The sequence below is a fragment of the Lissotriton vulgaris genome, chromosome 4_1, assembly GCF_964263255.1.
Source record: "Lissotriton vulgaris chromosome 4_1, aLisVul1.2, whole genome shotgun sequence".
In the NCBI taxonomy this organism is placed as follows: Eukaryota; Metazoa; Chordata; class Amphibia; order Caudata; family Salamandridae; genus Lissotriton; species Lissotriton vulgaris.
In genome coordinates this window covers 1,672,821,523-1,672,844,195 of record NC_141691.1, presented here as the reverse complement: position 1 = coordinate 1,672,844,195, position 22,673 = coordinate 1,672,821,523, and the positions used below count along the sequence as shown (strand labels likewise).

At 43.9% G+C, this 22,673-nt stretch overlaps 1 protein-coding gene across 1 annotated transcript in view; it reads right to left on the bottom strand.

Moving 5' to 3' along the window:
• E2F5 (E2F transcription factor 5) overlaps positions 1-22,673 on the bottom strand; it is a 325,128-nt gene that overhangs the window by 78,075 nt on the left and 224,380 nt on the right. The window contains exon 6 of the mRNA XM_086965947.1: positions 10,077-10,314. Coding sequence (XP_086822073.1) covers positions 10,077-10,314 — 238 coding nt within the window. The remainder of the gene's footprint in view (positions 1-10,076; positions 10,315-22,673) is intronic.

Sequence of the window (22,673 nt, the reverse complement as noted above, 5' to 3'; positions counted from 1 at the left end):
ATGTCCCCACGCCCTTCCACTAGTACCCATAAGAAGGAGCAATTAAGGCTGCAAAAAAGAGGACGCTTGGAGGCAAAGAACGGAAAGATTAAAAAAAGCCAAAACCTCCGCTCCTCCTTCACGCTCTCAAGGCGGTGATAAGACTGGTGCCTAGGGCACCACATGTGGGCATGAATTAGGCCCTGAGCTTCCTATTAATATTGACAGCGAGGACAATTCCGATCCGGAAATTGACCTATCATGTTCTTCTGGTTTCAACACTGATGTGGAGGAGGCATCTAGGGGTACGGGAAGTTCTGAGGAGGCTTCAAAGGTCTCACAACCCAACATGGGACTCTTGGACCCATTCGGTTCGACCCGTTACTAATAAAACACCCTTTATCCCCGGAGTGGACCCCTTCCCAGCACGTGGCGTACTACCTCACCTACTGGCTGAGGAAGGAAATCCCTCAAGAGGTCAGGTCCAGACTGCGTTCCGAATGCCCAAGGCCCACCCTCCCCGATAAAATAATTGCAACGCCAGAACTAGACCCCAAAGTTGTGGCTTTTATAGCCAAAACATCCAGAGACCTCAGAAAGGGCATCGATAAGGGCTTAAAATTGTGTAAGATCGTCTTCTTGACACCGTTGGACCCCTTACCAAGATATTTGAAATGGCCGAACCGGCCTACCTGGGGGACTCCCCAGTCGATCCCAAAGAACTCAGGGAATGGATCCAGCAGGCAATATGCCTTATCGGGAATGCAAACACTGCTCTCTCCACAGAGAGAAGAAAGGGGGTGTTACTCAAGATAGGCCCCAAACTTATTGAACTGGCTAAAAATGATGCAGGCCCTAACTCACAAGGCTTCCTCTTTGGTGAGGACTTCATTAAAGACATGGCAAAGTACGTTGGTGCTTTTAATTCTATTCACAACTCCCATAAGGATATAAAAAAGGTATTTCAGGATAGAGTTTTCACCCGCGCCGGGAAAATACGGGGTTGTTTCCCAGCCGAGGAAATTCTACTTCAAGACCCTCCATGGCCCGTGGCGGCAGATATAACACCAACTTCAGCACTTAACAGTTTTATTCCCAGAGACAGAGGAGCCGCGGACATCCCTTCAGAGGTGAACGAAGGCAACGCTCCTTCTCATCAGGTAGGAATCTGGAAAGACCTTTCCGATACCCCTCCTAAGGTGGGAGGGAGGTTACGTCAATTCGCAGAGAATTGGAATTTAGTTACCAAAAGACCCTTGGATCCTAGAGACGCTGAAAGGTTACAAGATAGATTTCACCGACACCCCTTTCCAGACAAGACACCCATGGGATATTACCTTTTCACACAAAGACAGACTGCTAGTCTCCCAAGAGGTACAAGACTTGTTAAAGAAAGGTGCCATTGTCAAAGGCAAATACCTGGGCTGTCTCAGCAATATCTTTTTAGTGGAAAAGAAAAACAAAGAACAGAGACCAGTCATAAACTTCAAAGACCTAAACCAGTGGGTAGTGTACAACACTTCAAAATGTAGGGGATACACCTCCTGAGGGACATTTTAAGGAAGGGGACTGGTTAACCAGACTGGATCTAAAAGACGCATATCTAACAATCCCAATATGGGGACCTCATCAGAAGTTCCTCCAATTCACCTGGGAAGGGAAACTATTCCAGTTTTGCAGCCTCCCCTTCGGACTATCATCCGCCCCTTGGTGCTTCACCAAAGTACTCCTACCTATCACCGCCTGGCTCGGACAGAGGGGAGTGAGGCTGATGATATACCTTGACGACATCCTCATAATGGCCCAATCCAATGACACTGTATCACTTCACACGGACCTTACAATTCGCCTTTTGCAACACCTGGGGTTTATTATAAACACAAAGAAATCTTGTGTAATTCCAAGTCAACAGACACAGTTTCTGGGTTTCCTGGTAGATACAGTGAGAGCAGAATTGAGACTCCCCGCAGAGAAAGTAAGGAAGGTGAGGAAGGACTCCGAAAGTTACTCAGCCTAGACTTCTTTCCCTTATGGATCCTAGCAAGGATCCTGAGCCTACTTTCATCGACAATTCAAGCGATCTTTCCAGGTCCATTGCATTATCGTACACTTCAGAGATTGAAGGCCAGGTCCCTGAGATCGACTCATTCCTATTCCCATCTGATCTCTCTGGACCAAGACTCGAGGAACGAACTCCTCTGGTGGTTGAAGAATATAGAGGCATGGAATGGCAGAGCCATTTTTGGGGAGGAACCGGACCTAATAATAGAGTCAGACGCGAGTTTAGAAGGATGGGGAGCCAGATATGGGAACTCATCAACAGGGGGTCGTTGGACTCCTCAAGAGAAGAGGCTGCATATAAACTGCTTAGAATTATTAGCAGGTTCATTTGCGATTCGCTGTTTCACCCAGAATTTGGCAAAATGTTTTGTAACGGTACGGATGGACAAGGTCTCTGCAGTGCGTTATTTCAGCAAACTAGGGGGTCCTCATTCCAAGGGTTTATCAGACCTAGCGAAAGGTTTCTGGGACTACTGTTTGAACAAAGGAATATCTGTTGTGACGGACACATTCTAGGGTTGAACAATGGTGTAGCGGACTAATTCTCAAGGAATTTCAAGGACTTCAGCAACTGGAGACTAGACAGTCAGATTTTCTTAACCATCCAGCCCCAATGGGGTCCCTTCCAGACAGACCTCTTTGCAGACCATGTGAATACTCAATTGACGAATTTCTTCAGTTGGAGACCGGAACCTCAAGCTCTCAAGGTGGCCGCCTTACTCCAAGATTGGAAGGGTCTGGCCCTTATGCCTTCCAGCCATTTGCATTAATTCCCCTTCTACTTCTTCATGCTCGACGTTACAGAGAGAGCATGGTTGTGATAGCGCCGCTCTGGAGATCCCAAGCCTGGTTCCCGATAGTTCTAGAAATGTCTATAGACTTTCCAATTCTGATCCCTTTTTTAAGAGTGGTACTCCTAGGTCCAGAGAGAGACACTCATCCCCTGGTAGAGCAGGGTCTTCTGGTGCTGACGGCATGGAAGATTTCAGGAGACAGTGGCGGATCCCAGGGCTTTCGTCAAATGCTTTCACACTCATTTCTGAGTCATGGGCATCCGGTACAAGGAAAGCTTATCGATTGGCTTGGAACAAATGAGTTCACTGGTGCCTTCAACGACGTTGTGATTCCATTTCAACTGATTTAGTTCACGTTGTCAAATATCTTTCAGATCTCTTTACATCTGGTCTATCTTATAGAACCGTAATTGTTTACATATCTGCGATTTCTGCTAGCCATTCTCTGATTAACAGAATCTCTGTTGGGCAAAGCTTATTAACTAAGACGATAATGAGAAGCATGAGAGTTCTCAACCCCCCTTCTGCTAAATGCACAGCCCTGTGGGATGTTACTCTTGTACTTAGAACTCTAACTTCTTGGGGAGATAATACTTCCCTCTCCCTTAAACGCATCTCATACAAACTTACTGTTTTACTATGTCTAGTATCTTTTAGAAGAAACTCAGATGTTAAGGCATTAGATATTTCTAGCAGAGCCTTCCAACCCGAAGGCATTTGCTTTTACCTCAAGGAAAGAACCAAGACAATGTCTTCCTCCATCTTTTACCCCTTTTCCCCACAGAATGAAAGACTCTGCGTAGTTAAGTGTCTGAAAGAGTACGAGAAAAGAATAAAAATGTAAGAATGAATGAATGCCAACTTCTGATTTCCCAAAGATCCCCTCATAAAGGAGTCTCTTCTCCAACCCTAGCAAGATGGGTAAAAGAAGTTATGCATGAAAGCGGAGTGGATATATCGGTCTTTGGAACTCACTCCCCCAGAGGTGCTTCAGCTTCTGAGGCCTTTTTTCTGGGAGGAGAACTGTAAGATATCCTTAGGGCAGCAGACTGGTCGAGTGACAGTATGTTTAAGACTTGTTATTTTAGACCAATTTCTAGTGCGAATGATAATGTTCTTAATGCACTTTGAACTTGCATAATATGGCCTCTGTGTCGTGCCATAAAATTTAGATTTTTCACAGCCTGCTGGGCAGAAAATCTGGATATTTTTAAGGACACGGAGGCTAATATTATCCCACCGCTATTTATATTTTATCCCTCCCATTGTGCATGAGATATTATGAAATGTTGTTAGTTTTCTTTCAGAATGAAAAACTTATTTTCCTTCGGACCGCTTTTGGAGAGCTATCTTCAGTTGTATTCCTGTTTCTGCATGTTGATCTTTCCTCGCAGTTCTAACAAAGAAGGAAGATAGCTGGTCACAAAGGGACTTTATATTTCTCTAGAGTGTTTTATTGAAGTTCTATGTTCTTCATTGTCATTGTTGCTGGTGAGCTGTGGCAATAAAAGAGATTTGCATAATATTAGCCTCCATGTCCTTAATAAAATCTAAATTGTCCATATTCAGACTGGGTGCATATTCAAGATTTATGGGTAATTTATCTGCATTTAGGATAAACTGGTTGAAAACAATACTATTCTATGACAAGAGGTGGACCCTTGCACCCCAATTCAACTGCACATTTGAAATTGTATGACATGGTTTTAAACACTTGGGAATATATGTAGCCAGCAGCAGAGCAGAGAGGTATCCTTGAGCATAACCGGATGAGTGAATTATAACAACTTAATCTGCATGTATCACATCTACCACTATTATTAATGGCCAGGGTGGTAGTGTAAAAAGGTATCCATCCCTATGTTTTTACACTTGCTATAGAATGTCCCCATTCTCCTTTCCAGGTTTTGCAGGATTTCTTTCTGCACCTTGTCAGGGTACTGCTTATATTGTTATGAGACAGAGGCACAATTAGGCTATTCCTGACAACAGTGTATTTTGGATGCATGGAGTCTTAGGACTGACATGAACAAATAACACTGGGCAACCAAGCTGGTGGCTATTCTCCTAGCACCAAGAACCATCTCTAATTACATCTAGGCTCGCAAAAAGTAACAGGGTAATCCCAGAAACATATTGGTAGGAAAGGTGTCTGGGGATTTGTAAATACAGTGTGGGTAGGGATCCTAGGCAGTGAGCCACACCCAGGAAACAACAACATCCTAAAAGAATTATGCTATAGAGGTTCTGATAACAGGACAAAATTAGATTTCAAAAACTAGTGAGATAGTTCCCCCCATGGAAATGTAAACATTTACAGGTCGCCCCATGGAAATGTACACGTTTAAGCAAATTAGTTCAGACTTTGTGCTGGACAAATAGCAGGCCTTGAGATCCCTGCCTTTAAAGCATGATTTGGGGCCCTACATTGATGATCTATGCGACATCAAGGACAGCTCATATCTAGATATTACTGAATCTCCAGGGTCGAAAAGCTGTATTGCAGACATAAAAACACTGATAAAAAACGCACCTCCGGGGAGGAGCTACGACAGCAAACAAGATGGCTGCTTAGGCTCTCGGCTCCGCCGACCTCCGTATCCCGCCGCAAGATCCTGCATGATATCCTGCTTTTACGCCCAGCCCCTGCGTACATGAACAGTTCCTCATTCCGGAGGTGAAATCCCGGGAATTTTATCGGCCGGTTTCATGGAGTTACACCGTGTTGAAGATTGCGGCCTACTCCGGCAGCGAAGTCAGGGCCTCGAGTATCTGCGTGGCCGAGTGGTAGTGCAACAACAACGGCTGAGAGACCCAGGCAGGGACCGGTTGATCCTAGTGGAGGCTTCTTTTGTTCCTGGAATTGGCAGTGACTGCTCTTTTTGCTCAGCACTGATGGAGTGGTGACCTTGCTTGCTGCTGGCGGCGGGCGGGGTTCCTGTCCCGCAGACCCAGTGCCGGCTCACTCCGGGGCTCGGCGGGTCGGGGCCCCGGCCTGCGGCGATAAGCCGGATGATCGCGGCTGTGGAGAACAACGGGCTGCTGTCTTGCATTCTTGAGATCTCTGTCGGTCCCCCCCGGCGACACCAATCCACTCGGTGGGTGATTGTGGACGGTCTCGGGTGTGAGACCATGGATCGAAATGTATCCGAGCCATCGCTGAGGCCATTATTGGCGGAACTCTGGGCGCTTCAATCGCAAATGACTGTCTCCATGAATAAAATGGATGCAAGCCTGTTGGGGATTTTGCATATTGTACCGGACCCTGCCCCACTATTTGAACTACCATCGGTAGCCATTCAACCAGCGGCCATCTTGCCTAACTGCGAGGACCCCTTGGGGATGCGATTATTGGAATCACCGGACGTAGCCCTGGATGATGGTGTCCTGGAGGTCGTGAGAGTGCCACTGCACCTTCCACTGTTATTGACTCTCGAGGAATTGAATGGCTTCCTACCCCCGGAAACTTGTGTTGTGGACCCTTTTTCATCTGGTGATCGTCTCTCCCCCTTTTTGGAAATGTTGCGACCCCGGGGCAAGAAACATCGAGACTGTCTTGTTGGGAGAGGGAGGCTTTCTGTACATGAAGTTCCTGTGGACTCAATTGCTGCAAGCGGTAACGGATTGACTTTCTGTGACTTTCCTCTCCTCTATGACTTGCTTATATGCCATTGGGTCTCGTTGAGGAGGGTTGTGTGCTGGTCCGGAAGGGTCAGGGGTGAGATTACTTAACTCGGGGCGGATTGAAATGCTATTGTGACTGTTCGACTTATGATGATTTGAGTTCAGAGGCTGGGCGGTGTGTCATGGTTCCCCCTATTTACTTTCATAAGGCTCGCATAACATCAGTTTCTTTGCAATAGGGGGTGCCTGTTTCTGGCGGGGGGAGTAAGGGGCCGGGGGCAAGTACTACTAGGCCCTCCTCTGTTTTTTCTCTTTCTTTCCCTTCTTTTAGGGGTTTTAGTTTTTAGGGCGACAGGCACGCTGCTAAAGGGGTTAGGCTATAGCCATAGGCAGGGGTGCAGGGTGGGGGGTTGGACGGGTTTTTTTTTTTATTTTTTGTATTTTTTTTATTTTGTCTTTTTTATTTTCTATGGCCTTTTTCTCCCTTCCCTTTCTTTCCTTTCGGGTCAGTGTCGTCTGTGTACTATTCTGATTACACTGTGTTCTGGAATTTAGTGCTTTCTAGGTTAACCGATAGTCCGGGTGGGCAGGATCTGGGAACTGGCGCTTATGAAACTGTCTCCTGTATTGTTGTTCATCTCGCTGTATAGGTATTGGCGCCAGGGTCCCTCATATTGTTGTTTCTGATGTATATCCTGTTTCTTGACCTGCCCCCCGTCTCCTTTAACTTGATTATATGGCACCTGCGTCTCCTTTAACTTGATTATATGGCACCTGATCCGTTTATCTCTATAATATAAAATGAAACCTTTATTATATTCTGTACCCTATTCATACGCTCCAAGAGAAACGTTATCCTGAATCGCTGCCGGACCTCAGGGTTGTCGGCTGATAAGCTGTGTTGAACCGTGATATGTTTGGTTACATTTCTGACTAGCGGCCGGCCCCTGCGGTTGTAGGCCCATACTTGTACTTTTATAGTGCTGCAATAAAGGTTTTCACAAAAAAAAAAAAAATAACGCACCTCCCATCCTTGACAAATAGAAAGACTCACAGAAGAAGGCTCTTGACCCGCTAAAAGATAAAGACTAGGATGAGCTGATATGTTGCCCTTTGGAGGGAGTGATCAAAGGAAGTATTTGGCAGGTGTAAATAAAAGTATTACACATATATACTACACATGTACACAATCACTGAGATTTGGAAGGATTGACTATACTTTCTGAGGGGATGTAATGGAGACTTCACTTTCTTCACCATCATATGGAAATGGCCCACGACCTACGCATTCTGGAGAACCATCGACCACTGTCTGAAATCTCCGTTTGAACCAGATAAATGTATCAACCTCATTGTTTTGGTGTGTGATCCAATTTTCTCTTTTTGTTTCATGTTCGACTTTTGCATTTAAAAATGTTAAAGTAATATTTACCCATAGAAAAGTAATAACATCTTTTAAGCTGCTAAAAAAGTAGTTTGCCCTACTGGAGCTAGAGCAGTTTTCAAATTGTCAAGTACTGCACTGAGTAATAAGATACAGTTAAGTAATGGAACTCAAAGCCACCTAAATGATTAAAAAATATATTCCTACACAAAGAACTCAACTAACACTTGTTATCAGATATATTTTTTTACCTACTACTGGAGAACAGTGAACAAACACTACTCAGCAGCACTTGTCTCTACATTTATTCTGATGATGTCAGAAGAAACAAGTTAAATACCTGTAACTACAGTTCTCTATCGTTGGTATCTTACATAGATTCACATGCCTTACTCAATCATTCCTAATCGTCGAGTTGGGGTCCACAGTACTTTTAAATAGCAGTAGTGGCATGCAAAGAGCCTCTAAACAAGTAAAGGGTGTATGTCCAGTAGCCCAACCACCTTCTTAGAAAAGGCACTAAATTCAATGAGGCAAAGGATAGAAACTTCCAAAGATGATCCGTCTAATACCCTCTTGTGGGCATCTAGTTTAATGCTAGCACTGTGGAATTAGGAGAAGTAGCTCATAGAAACTGAATAGCAAATATGAGGCCAAGTCTGTGACTTCCACAGCTGGGACAATTACATGATACAAAATAATATGCATTCTTTGAGAAATTACTTGAAATCTTGCTATTAGTTTTTATGTATAATTTCAGAGAATAACCTGAGGAAATCCCCTAACCACCAGTGAGTGTCCTAATGGAAATTTTAAGTGTGGCGTAGCATATATTGTGTAAACCTTATTCCCCCAATAACATGCATTCACTTGAATTCCTTTTTGGGTTGGGCACATTGGGAACCTCCTTTGGAGCAACTCCGGAGAAGGACCACTTTTAGAAGAAAGAAGATTTTAATGAAGAGTCCTGTACTACTACTCTTGGCTTTTAGAGTTTGCCTCACACTAGACACTGGAAAAAAACTCTATGGTTGATACCAGTAGTCCCGACTCTACAGTCACAGTACTGAAAAGGGCATACAGTTGCAGAGTTAAACAATTAATATGGGATTTGATAGGCACAACTAAGTTGCGAAGCCCATTGTTGTGGCATTTTATTTAAGTTTGTACATTGACAACACAGAGGGAATGGCTAGACAATACCTACTTCATCCACAAGATGGGCTTGCAGTCGAGTCCCTTCTAGGAGACATTCTTCTAATAGCAAGTGTAAAATGTCTCTTTTGCCACTGGAGACCTGCTTCCAACTGAGTTCTTGGTCCCCTAAGTTGGGCAGTTACTAGTCTATTTTTGCCTTCTGCTCTAGTAGGGTATTGCTCCTGGTCCCGTGGCAGTGTTGGGGGACTAGTTGTAATCTGTGTAGAAGGATCCAGCAAAGGGTGCTGCTCAGTCACAGGTTTGGGTAGCTTCTACCAACCTCTTGACATTGAAGGATGTTTGTCAACATTAATTAAGATTTCAATCTTAATCAAGGACACAATGTTGCCAAAAGGTCTATAGCCGAAAACGTAATATAATTGCAACTGCACTGGCCATTGGAGAAGGATGTTCTCTTAAAAGTATCAAAGTCAAATCTTTTCTAAAAAGATTGTGATCTATCCTGTCTCACTCCATTTCTATTTTCCCTTAAGAAAGGAAGAGTTAAATGTTATTTTGGGTCTATTGTTTATTTATTTTCAATGTTATTTGGATATACCTAAAAAAACAAAATGCTGCCTGTTAGCAAGAATATGCGCTATTGTAGCATTGTAAAGATAATTATATTTAAAAAAAACCTGAGTGTGAGTCTACACACAGGATAGGTTATTGCACATTTATCGCAACCAATAAAGTTTTCAAGATGGAAAACAAAAGAAAATAATTTTCCCAAATACAACTCTAAATGGAAAAGTCTCCCAAGCTGAAAACGTTACATGGAAAGGGAATAGGAAAATGAACTTAAATCGAGGGTACATGCACAAATTCATACCTCACATGCCTTTCTATAAACAGATTATGTTTGTTTGCTCGGAGTTGTACATTTTATCTGAGCTTACTTACCAAAAGGAGGTTAGATACAAGTTAATGGTACAAGATCACTATTTTGAACAATCTAAATGTTTTCTATCCTGTCAACCAAGACATGCATTATGTTGTAATCAAACAAATGAGGAATGCTAAATAGCAAACTTTACCAGAAGATGCATCTGCATCTGGTGCACACTGGACCTCTTGGTCTGTCTGAGTTTGTGGTGAGGCAACTGGTTTTTGTGGAGTCACGGCGGGGGTTCCAGGCTGCGTTAGATCATCAGGTGGAGGAACTGGAAACACTACTGGTTTGGCTGAACTGCATTCTTTGTTAATTAGCAGCACATGGATAGGTCCTGAACGACTCTTCAGGTTTATCTGGTATTTTTTCTGTCCATTTTGTCCCTTAAAATAAAGGAAAAACATGTTCTAATCATTCAGGAACAGCCATACAAATGAACAGACCTTGGTAATGAAGCATGCTTAAGAAAGTGTTCAACCTAAACAAGCCTTTCGGTTAGACCTCACAAGAAATAAAAGACAAAAATAGGAGCAATTTTAAAACAATTTCCCTAAAGTAATGAGACGAAATTTGAAGTAAACGGTCACAGTCACCAAGTAATGCGAACACTGAGTCTTGCAGCACTTACTAACATACTTTAATGCTGCCTCCACTAACAATAATGTTTAGTAATTCGAAACCTGTGCCCCCTCACATAAATCTCCACTGTCCCTCTCTCGAAGCTATCTATTGCTAAAATCCCAGAGGAAAGCATGCATGACATTATATGAGAGGACGTTAGTCAATCTTTGACCCCGATGATATTATAAGAAGCCTTCCCAAAACTGATTGCCATATTCTCCAGTAACTGCAAAAATCTTAAGATAATAGAATACCATCCTTATATATGTTAGAAGACCACTTAAGTTATCTCTAGTAAATTAATGCACGCTCAAAACAGAAAAAGACTCAAGAAAAAACAAGTGTAATAGTCCAAAACCACTACTAAATGACAGGAGAGTGCACATCATGTGATCGATCTACTACACAAGCTGCAACTATTCAAAATCCATACATAAACCACGCACGCCCAAAGAGCGCTTATACTTTGGCGTATAACTCAAAACCTTACGGAACATACACCACGTGAACAGAGGCAGCAGTTCGCACCCTCACTAGAGATCTGTGAAATGTGCTGCATTCCCATTCAGCAGTTTCTTATTTTCGTTCACAAAAAAATCCTATTGTGACTTATTATGTAAAGCGTGAAAACCAATGTATTTGTGATGCCCTTTGCCCATTCTACATCACACTTTATAGATTAATTCCTACATTTTGGACTGCGTCTTTCCAAAGAATTAGAAAGTTTAAGCAGAACTCAATTAGAATCATATACGATAAGAGGCTAGGTTGTCTAATACATCTCCTAAATACAATTTGAGCATTTAATACGTGTAGCATTTGATGCAACATTCAACTACCAAAGGTTACTTAAAAATTCACCTACACTACATGTAGATTGTTTAGCGATGCGACTCATATGCTAAATACTACCAATATTTAACTTGACAGTATTGTTCATAACTCTCACTACTTTCTTGGGAGAACTAAATTTACTGCTTCTTTTTCCAAACTTTCTCACAGAATTGACACAGAACAACTGACCAGCTTTCAAACATACCTCACGCAAGCCACGTCAAAAAATGTCATATTCTTCTCCTTAGATGCCAAACTTAGTTTCTATGCGTGTAACAAGAGGGAGAGAGAGGACTAGTTAGCTAGTCCGAGTCCCCGAGGGTTTATATGTGATTAAACAAAGAGGACTAGCTTAAGTTGACCAAGGTGTTACAGTACTCAAATTAGTTCTGTCACGGGCACCTTGTTGGTGTATTCATGAAGCCCTCACCCACCAACCTAGTTGGTGGCATGCTTCATCATCGGGCCCACCCAGTGACACCTAGTATGTCCCGGGTGTGCTACGACGCTTGATTACAGCGGAGCTGGTATATTGCTGAGAGTGCAGTGAGGTTGGGTGAGTTGTGATTTAAAACGGCTTGGTGGTGGTCCCAGTACCCAAGGGTAAATTAAATTTTAATAACTGGGCCGTCACCAGCGGTTAAAAGTAAGGCTACAGGACGTGTGAGGGTGGCGAGTTACTGCCCCCTGCGTCCTTCAGATGGTCGACATGTTTCAGCCAGTGCCTTAGAGTATTCTGGCTTTCCTCAGGACCGTTTTTTAATAAAGGTGTGGACGACGGTGGGACAACAGGTACAAGGCAGGCACGGACCAGAAAGACTGGTCATCCCCTTACCGCTTCCCTCCAGGAAGCCTTGGCTAATAACCCAAAGCGTATGCATGAGAAGGGAATCCCCCTCTCACATATAGAAAAACGCCTTAGTGAGTGTATCACATAGTCTGTACCACAACACTAAGTCTGTTTTATCACACCACACCTTTTTAAAAAACGGTCCTGAGGAAAGCCAGAATACTCTAAGGCACGGGCTGAAACATGTCGACCATCTGAAGGAAGCAGGGGGCACTAACTCGCCACCCTCACGCGTCCTGTAGCCTTACTTTTAACTGCTGGTGACGGCCCAGTTATTAAAATTTAATTTACTCTCGGGTACTGGGACCACCACCAAGCCGTTTTAAATCACAACTCACCCAACCTCACTGCACTCTCAGCAATATACCAGCTCCGCTGTAATCAGGCGTTGTAGCACACCCGGGACATACTAGGTGTCACTGGGTGGGCCCGATGATGAAGAATGCCACCAACTAGGTTGGTGGGTGAGGGCTTCATGAATACACCAACAAGGTGCCCGTGACAGAACTAATTTGAGTACTGTAACACTTTGGTCAACTTAAGCTAGTCCTCTTTGTTTAATCACTCTCAAACTTAGTTTCTACACATCTTCATCATTCCACTCCACCATTTTCCTCTCTTCATCGATCCTGGATTCTGTTTAGAATGCGGATCACACCCTCTCATCCATACAAACAGACGTTCACCAACAAAATCATGTGGGGTTGCCCTATATGGCCAAAACATCCTCTTTAATTCAAAATACAAATTTGTAATTCCTTTATTAGCCCATTGTACAATACTTTCGATCATTCAATTTGCCCTTTCCACAACAACATTTCCTCTAGGGTGTTGAAGCATCGGCAATCTCTGTTGAACTCTCACACACTTAATAAAACTTAATTTCTTCAGACTTAAATTGCACTCTTGTCCATCAAAATGGAAACCGGAAACCCCTCCCTAAAAATACTGCATGAAAAGAAACTCAATTACTGTTTTGGTGCTCCACACAACTCAATCCACCTTAAAAACATATCCACTAACACATGGTATACTTTCAACCACCATCACACCACGTAATGAGTCCCATAATGTCCTATGTAACATTATCCCACAGTGATTTGGGACACCCAAAAGAATGCAAGGGAAGATTCAGTTTTCTGAGACATGCAGCACCTTCAGACTCTATACAAGTCCTCACAAATCTCCTTATCTCCAAATATACCTTAGGCCACAAATACTAAATCATCACATTGCATAAAGTACATGTTACTCCAGATTTCCCTTAATGAGAAATAGATATAATTCTTAACCTGATATCATTAGGCGGGATAATTTTATAACCTCCTGAAATGAACAACACATCAACACTTTATCAGGCACTTCCCCAAATGCTCTCACATAATTTGAAAGATTAGTTTGCGCATCGTCACACTAACCACTCACCACCTTTTCTGTCACAGTCTTCACATTTTCAACTTTACTATAAGCTTCCAACCACTCATTCTTCTGAAAACCATCACTTACACTATTTTCCACAAAAATTCCTGTCACACAAAAATCATTCCAAGGATTCCTATCACTATCTTTCAGAGGTAATGACATTCTACAAATACAAAACATCAGCAGTGACATTCTTGGCACCAGGTACGAACTAAACTTCATACAAGAAAACCTGCAATCACATTGATTAGCTTGCTACCCTAGCCGAGGCTTTAGACAACCCTTTCAAGGTTAATAATTTTGTCAGGGGTATATGATCAGATCTTAACACAAACTTCCTTCCTCACAAAAACTTACAGAAGTGTTAAAAGGCCCACACACATGCTAATGTTTTCCTCTCTATCACAGAGTACTTTTCTTATGTAGGGGAAAGTGATCGGGAAGGATAAGTTACTTACCTGTAATCCTAGTTCTCTTCCAGGGATATCCTCATCAAAGTCATAAGCACATGACTATTTCAGCCTATGTGCGGGACCCCGGAAACACTTCACATATATGTGAAAACCATATATGTAGTTATATTATATATATATATATATATATATATGTATATATATATATATATATAAAAAAAAAAAACACACAATGCAGCCTTCCATAGATATGTTTAACAATGCTGCAAGAACATTTGTTGCATACATTTCAATAAAGCAGGGAGAAATGAAGTCTTTGAAAACTGCTTTATTATACAGCAGAAAAGATAATCCTGCAATGAAGAATGAAAAACATTGTCAGCACATAGGCTGCATTGCAGAAACATTAGTGTAGAAAGCTGAAAAGCTAACCCACAGAAACACTCCGAATAAACAAGCACAGTGCCTTTAAGGCAGCCATGACCCCTAGCTTCCCATCATGCCTCAGGGGTGACAGTTAGGTCAGCTGTTCTTTGCAGATAACCGCAGACCATTTTACAAGTAGATGTATGTATCATGTTCACTTGCCCGGGGAGGCGGGTGGGTTCCTTAGGACTTTGATGAGGATACCCCTGGAAGAGAACTAGGATTACAGGTAAGTAACTTATCCCTCTCTTCCAGGGTATCCTCATCAATAGTCATAAGCACATGCGGGCAAGTAAACAGAGAACCATTCAGATACACAGGAGCCGTAAGGCATATACAGACTCCAATAGGTTAACATTGGAACAGATTGCTCAAGGAGGCCTGGCCCACTTGGGTATCTGGTCTGGAGTCTGAATCCAGACAGTAATGTCTGGTAAATGTATGGACTGACTTCCAAGTTGCAGCTTTGCAAATCTCAGCCATCGGTACATTGTGTAGGAATGCAACAGTTGCAGCTTTGCCCCATGTAGATCGAGTTTGAGGGGAAGCAAACAGAGGCTTATTTGCTAATTGGTAGGCTAACTTTATACAAGATACTATCCATCTCGAAATGGATCTTTCAGAAGCTGGGAAGCATGTTCTAACTGAGCCATAGTTTACAAATAATTGATCAGACTTTCTCATGGATTTCGTTGCTTCCAAATAACATTTGTGATCCCTCTTAAGGTTCAGCGAATGAAGAGACCTTTCCGTTGGTGTGGTAGGATTGGGAAAGAAAGAGGGTAGAGAAATCGTCTGATTAACATGGAACTCCATAACCACCCTATTATGGTGGAAAACCGTATTGGGGTCTTTAGAACAGAGTGCTTGTATCTCACGCACTCTGCGTGCAGATGTAATCGCCACTAGAAAGGCTGTTTTCCAAGAAAGGTGTTGCATGTGGCCTTATGAATGGGTTCAAATGGAGGACCCATCAATTTGTACAATACAAGGTTCAACTCCCAAGGAGGAGAAGGAGGTCGAAAAGGGGGATATATCTTTTTCAACCCCTGTAGGAAGTCCTTGACCACCTGAAGTTGAAAAACGGAAGGTTGGTTAGGAGATTTACGATATGCTGTGATAGCTGCCAAATGTACTTTTATGGAAGAATATTTCAAACCAGATTTGGCCAAGTAGAGCAAGTACGGCAAGATTACCTCTTCTTGCCCGTTAATTGGACTCCAACCATTACGGACACACCACAAGTAAAACCTTTTCCACTTAAGAGAGTATGAGGTTCTTGTGGAAGGTCTCAGACTACCGTAAAATGTCCATGCAGTCTTGAGGGAGTTTCAGATGTCCGTACTGCAGGACTTCAGGAGCCATGCTGTCAAGCTGAGAGAAGGATGGCTGGGGTGCAGAATCTTCCCTCCCATCTTGGTGAGAAGGTCCGGCCTGCACGGAAGTCTCCGAAGCGGACGAAATGAGAGTAGCAATAGAGCTGGATACCACCATTGGCGAGGCCAGTCCAGTGCTATGAGAAGCATCTTCATTCTGGATCTCAGAAGTTTAGCCACCACCTTCGGAATGAGAGGGAAGGGTTGGAAAGGCGTATGCAAACATCCCTGACCAATTTATCAAAAGTGCATTCCCCCTCGTTCCTGGTCAGTAAAACCTGGATGCGAAGGCGTGGCATTTTTTGTTTTGATCGTCTGCAAAGAAGTAGATGAAAGGATGGTCCCACTGCTGAAAAATGTCTGCCACCACTTCGTCGTTGAGCACCCAGTCTTCATGCTCTTGAAAATGACGACTGAGGGCATCTGCTCCTATGTTCTGCTCTCCCGGCAGATGGACTGCCGTGTTTGATAGGTTCCTGGCTAGCAGCCAGTGCCAAATTGCCTGGGATTCGAGAGATAGAGGACGGGAGAGAGTTCCACCTTGTATGTTCAAATAATACATGGTGGTTGTATTGTCGGTTTGAACTAGGATTGATCCGGTCTCTATTGACGGTTGAAAAGCCTTGAGGGCTAAATGAACTGCCCGCAGTTCTTGCATATTGATGTGATATGTCTGTTCTCTGGTAGTTCATCTGCCCTGAGTTTGCAGGTGACCCAGATGCGCTCCCCAGCCCTCAAGTGACACATCTGTGATCAGGGTTTTGATCTGGCAGAGGTTGGTGAAAGGGAACTCCTACCAGAAGGTTCTGTGGCTGTAGCCACCAGAGAATGGACTTCCTTGCTGCAGGTGATAGGAGAATCTGGTCGTTCCACTGACCCGAGGATGGATTCCATTTGTCATCTAGATCTTGCTGCAACGGTCTCATCCTAAATCTGGCGTTGGGTATGAGAAAAATGCAAGAGGCCAACGAACCCAGTAGAGAAGCCACTTGTCTCACTGAGAGCTGAGGAGTTTGAAGGATGATGTTGCCTTTGACTCGCATTGATGATAGTCTCTCCGCCGAAGGAAACACTTTTCCGAGGTCGGAGTTGATATTGGCACCCAGTGTTCACATCATCAATGGGCGACACCCTGGAAGGGGGACTATCCGTTAGGGTAGGTGAGTAATCCCTCTTGGATGAGTGTGTCGAGGAGGATGACCAAGACGGTGTACGCCGCCTTTTGTGATGCCCCCGAGTTGACCTGCGTTCAGGGGATCTGCCTCGTTGCTCTCTGGTGCCATTGGTGGTTGATTTGTCCGCTTCTTGCACCAGACGCTATAAGGGAGATCTGTGCAGTGGGCTTGATTATTCCGCAGGCCATTGAGAATGACCTGTGGATACTGTCTGCCAATGATGCAGAGGTTGTAGCCATCTGGGAGAAAGATGGATGGAAGGAGATCGGTGTCTCCTTGGAGAGACTCTTGGTGATCTTTTAGGCCCATGTGAGTGAGAAGAAGCTCTGCGTGATGAAGCAATCGTCTGTGGAGAACTCCGAATAGAGTAGGAGGATTCTCTGCGGCTTCTGGAGCGCTATCATCATCGCGATGAGACGGCGATGAAGAGTGTCTTGATGTTGATCTGCTCTGTGTCACCATTACTGGTGAGGCCCCCGAATCTGATAGTCTCCTCGACGTCGATCTCTGTGTGCTTCATCGTTGAATGGTGCGACGTTGATTGCCTGGAGCCCACAGACCTCGCCTTCGACATTGAGCGTGCGGGAGACCTCAATGATGTGCAGTTCAAGGGAGAAATCCTTCTCAACGTCGATCGTTCCCTCGACACTGACTGCCTAGTAGACGTCAATGGAGTCGAGGGTGGGACATTTCTCGTCGTCAACGGAGATTGCCGTCTCGACGTTGAACGACGTTTTGTATATTTCACCCTTGGTCTTGACGTAGAGTAGGCGGCGACGATCTAGTCTTGGACGTCGACAGGGTTGATGAATGTCTAGCCTCAGGTGATGAGGCGTGTCTCGACGTCGAACATCGCCTGGTTGAAGTCAACAGAGATGTACGCTTCGTCGCCGATCGTTGTTGACCCTGCGAGGGCAGAGCCTGTCGCCGACGGAGATGCATGCTTCGACGCCGATCGCCGGTGACCTTGTGACGGCGGAGCCTGTCTCGACGCCGCATCGACGGCGGTGATCTGCCTCTCGACGTTGGGCCAGCCCGCACCAACGGAGAGTGACTCCTCAACTACGATCGTCGAGGAGTTCTCGACCGTGGAGGATTCGACGTACCTTTCTTTGACGACGACCAGTGTTCTCGCGACGACGAGCCCGCCATCGATGGTCTTCTCGTCGATGTTTTCATTGCCCATGAAGGCATTTAAGGCGCCGAGCACGACACCGATGGAAAGCACACTGGAATCTTACTTCTGGATGGTGTTGATGCTCTCTCCTTTCTCTTCTTCATCGGTGACCTGCCTCTAGAAGGAGATCTTCTCATCTCAGCCAGCCCATAGCGGCGCATCCTCTCCCTGTCCCTCAAAGTTCTTTTGGACAGCAGCTGGCAATGCTGGAAGGTTTTAGGATCATGATCAGAAGGCAGGCCTAAAATACAGACACAAGGGGAGTCCATTTTAGCCTTTTTCTTGCCACAGGAATGGCAAGGGTCAAAAAGAGAGGGCATTCTGACTAAAAAACAATGCACAACTTTTTGAAAAACAGTAGAGAAATACTCTAACACCAAAAAGATGTCGAAGTAAAAAGGTTTAAACCCAAAAATTGAAGTATTTTCTGACAGAAGTCAGAAAAAGGTAGAGCTGAAGTAACCAGGGTTCTGACAGAAGGAGCCGGAAAGAACAACCGACCTAACTGTCTCCCCTGAGGCATGATGGGAAGCTAGGGGTCATGGCTGCCTTAAAGGCACGGTGCCAGTTTATTCTGAGTGTTTCTGTGAGTTAGCTTTTCAGATTTCTACACGAATGTTTCTGCAATGCAGCCTATGTACTGACAATGTTTTACATTCTTTCTTGCAGGAATATCTTTTCTGCTGTATAATAAAACAGTTTTCAAAGGCTTTATTTGTCCCTGCTTTATTACAATGTATTTACGTGCAAAGAATTTTCTTGCAGTATTGTTCAGCATATCTATGGAAGGTTGCATTGTGTAATATATATATATATATATATATATATATATATATATATATATATATATACATATATACAGAACTACATATATGGTTTTCACATATATGTGATGTGTTTCTGGGGTCCCGGACATAGGCGTGAATATTCATGTGCGTATGACTATTTATTAGGATCCCCTGGAAGAGAGAACCAAAGGCAATCACACCTTCATTACCACGTTCATTCTTCTGTGTAAAGACTCTACCCAGACCTTTCCCACTAACATCTGTTGTCAAAATGGTTTCAGCCGTAGGATCAAAACCCTGTAACATGGGTGTCCAAGATATTGCACACTTCATCTCCACATATGACTTCTGACTGGCATCAGACCATTCAAATTTAGGAATTATTTCTTAACAATAAACGCATATCATGAATTTCATCAGAAAATGTTTCAACAAACTTTGAATATACAACTCAGCTGAGTTTGTCCGTAGGTTTGACCCCAAAATTCCTTATTTCATGTCCCAAATAAGTGACCTTTTTTCCACAAATCTGCATTTTGTAATCGTAGCCGTCAAACAGTTTTCTTTATAAATACCCAACACTTTCCTCAACAATTCATCACGACATCCCATTAACAAAATATCAGCCTGAAAGAGCGTTACTCCAGACACATACCAAACAATTGTTTAATCAGGCTTTGAAGCACTGCAGCAGCTGATGCTAATCCAAAATGCATGTGTAGGAATTGGCAACATCCAAAAGGTGTACACAATGCATCGAGATGCCTGCTAGAAGGATTCAAAGCTATCTGATGATACACAGCAGACAGCTCCAAAGTGGAAAACCACTTTGCACATCTAGTAAGAGACATTTCATCGATCCTTGGAAAAGGAAACTGATCCACCACAATATTTTTATTTAATCCTCTCAAGACCACACATAAACAAAACTACCCATTAGTGCTACGCATCATTGCAGAAGGGAAACCCTGCTAAATTCCAGACACCGGAGTAGGCTTGGTACGGGCTAGAAACCTAAAGACTGGTGGAAGACTGTTCGCTTTGAAAAGTAATGGATGGTAATCACAGTTAGAGTGTCGGCAGAGGAGATTGGAATAATCTTGGGGTGGACTCAGACATCGGACTCCTAAATGGTGACTAGTCCCCTGGTTATTGAGGCAGAAAGGGGTGACAGACAAGTTACATCAAACTAAGGAACGCTACTTCAAAGAAACAGTGCATACAGTGCAGTCAAAGTTGGTTCTATGGAAAGCGTACAAAACAGTGTTAAGGGTCCAGAGGCCATGGATTATGTCCGGAGGAACGCAACCATGACCAAGCAGGCGAGTTTCTCCTATTCTGCTGATTCATTAAAAGCTATTAGAGAGCTACATCTCAATAGGAGCCATAGCCTAACTTTCACTAATTGTGCCAATACATTTCCGGACATGCTGGAAGCCCCCATAGCATGCAGGCAGTGAGTGCTCCATGCTCCCACACCCTGGACACAACAAACTTATTATGTAACGTAAGATCCCTGGAAAAGTACCCTCTGGAAATTTGGGACAGGATTACCTCCCATGCTCCTACGCTATGTTTTTTTAACAGAAACCTGGCTGAACCCCACGAACAGTACCATGATCAATCTCGCTATCCCAGATAACTATAAACTTATCCACCTAAATAGAGAAGGGAAAATGGGTGGAAGTATAGCCATTGCTTTCCAAGATCATCTAACAGTAAACTGGCTATCCACAACCTGCAATGAAGGGGTGGAATTGGGTATTTTTAAGGCTACTCTGTCAGCATCAGACTGCTGGTACTGAGCTCTTGTTTACCGACCACCTGGTTCTAAGCTGAACTTTACTGATCAATTGGTCGAACAAATCGCTTTACACGACCTAGCAACCAAGAGATTTCTCCTGCTTGGAGATTTTAATTTTCAAGCTTTAGGACTTACCCAAAATGTGGAGGGCCTAACCCATCAAGCCGGGCACCTGCTAGACTTAGTGTTCACAAACGATGATAATCTTAGATGCAGCCCCCCAAACCCTCTCACTTGGACAGATCACTCGCTGATTACCTTTTCCATACATCAAATCTTGACTAAAAATACAGAGAGAGCTGTTACTAATAAGTCAATCCAACGCAGGCCTTGGCGGAACCTCACCTCAGAAACATTTGACGAGTTCTTCTTTAGTGACCCAGTCAATATGCAGTCGGAAGCTCCCAAACAACTGGAGACTTTCACAGCAGCGCTAGAATCGGCCTTTGATGAGACGATACCCAAGAAAAATGGGCCTGCCCTCAGGCGCCCGCAAAATCCATGGTATTCGGAGGATTTAAAAGCGGAGAAATTAAAATGCCGACGACTAGAAAGATCTTGGCGCCTCTTCAAAGACCCCCAAAATAAATTGATATACAGACAAGCATTGGCAAGCTACCATTTGAACCTAAATGCAGCTAAACGCAGCTTTATTCTTAATCAAATCGAACAGCCCCCTGAAGACTCTGTTCAGCACTGTTAAAGACTTTACTTCCCCCAAAGCCTGTAGCCAGGTTCGAAACGAATCTCAGGATTTATGTGTCTCTATAGCCACCTTCTTTCAGGACAATATATCCACCATTTATGATAACTTCCCCTAGATAGCTCCCTCAGTCTCTGATACACTGAAGGAACTAGAAGAAAACCGGAGGAGACCAAATTGTTTCCTGGATAGTTTTAATTTAGTAACAATTGCGGAGGTCCAAAAAGACTCAGCCTTAGGAAAATCAGGATCTCCCAATGATCCCTGTCCCCCTCGAATTATGGCCCTCCTAGCTAAGAGTTGTGCACCAGTAATCTGTGACATTTTTAACTGTTCCATCTCCACGGGTATTATTGCTTCCCCCCCGGAAAGAAGCAGTGGGCCGTCACATTAAAAAAAAAACTACATCGGACCCCGCAATCCTAAGTAATTACCGCCCCATCTCTCTCCTGCCACTACTGGGGAAAGTGCTGGAGAACGTTATAAAAAAACAGCTGAGCCTGTACCTGGAACAGAATGAAATCCTGGAGCCCTCACAGTCGGGCTTTCGCCCGGGTTTCAGTACTGAAACCGCGGTTTTAGCAGTCCCCGACTCCCTAAGACAGACCATTGATTCAGGTGGTTCCGCGATACTGATCCTATTAGATCTCTCAGCTGCATTTGATACCATCTCCCATTCCAAGCTAGCGGAAAGACTATCGGGCTGCGGTATCAAAGGAAGAGCCTTGAAATGGCTACAACATTTTCTGACGGAGAGAACACAAAAGGCCACCCTAGGCCCTTTCTCCTCGGCCAAATTGCCTTTAGACAAAGGGGTGCCTCAGTGCTCCTGTTTAAGCCCTACCCTTTTGAATATATATATGGCCCCGTTAGCCCAGATAGTGGAACAGCTGGGCTTTGAAACCATCTCCTACGCAGATGATACGCAGCTCATGTTCACTATCGGGAAATGCCCAGAACTAGAAAAATCACGCTTAGCCAAGAGCATGAAGCTGATCTCAGACTGGATGACTATGAACTATCTCCAGCTAAATCCAGGTAAGATCGAGATCATGCTGATGGGAAAAGCACCAGCTATATGGTCAGAAGACTGGTGGCCTGAACAACTAGGTGCCGCCCCTATTCCCAAATTATCTGTGAAAAACCTAGGATT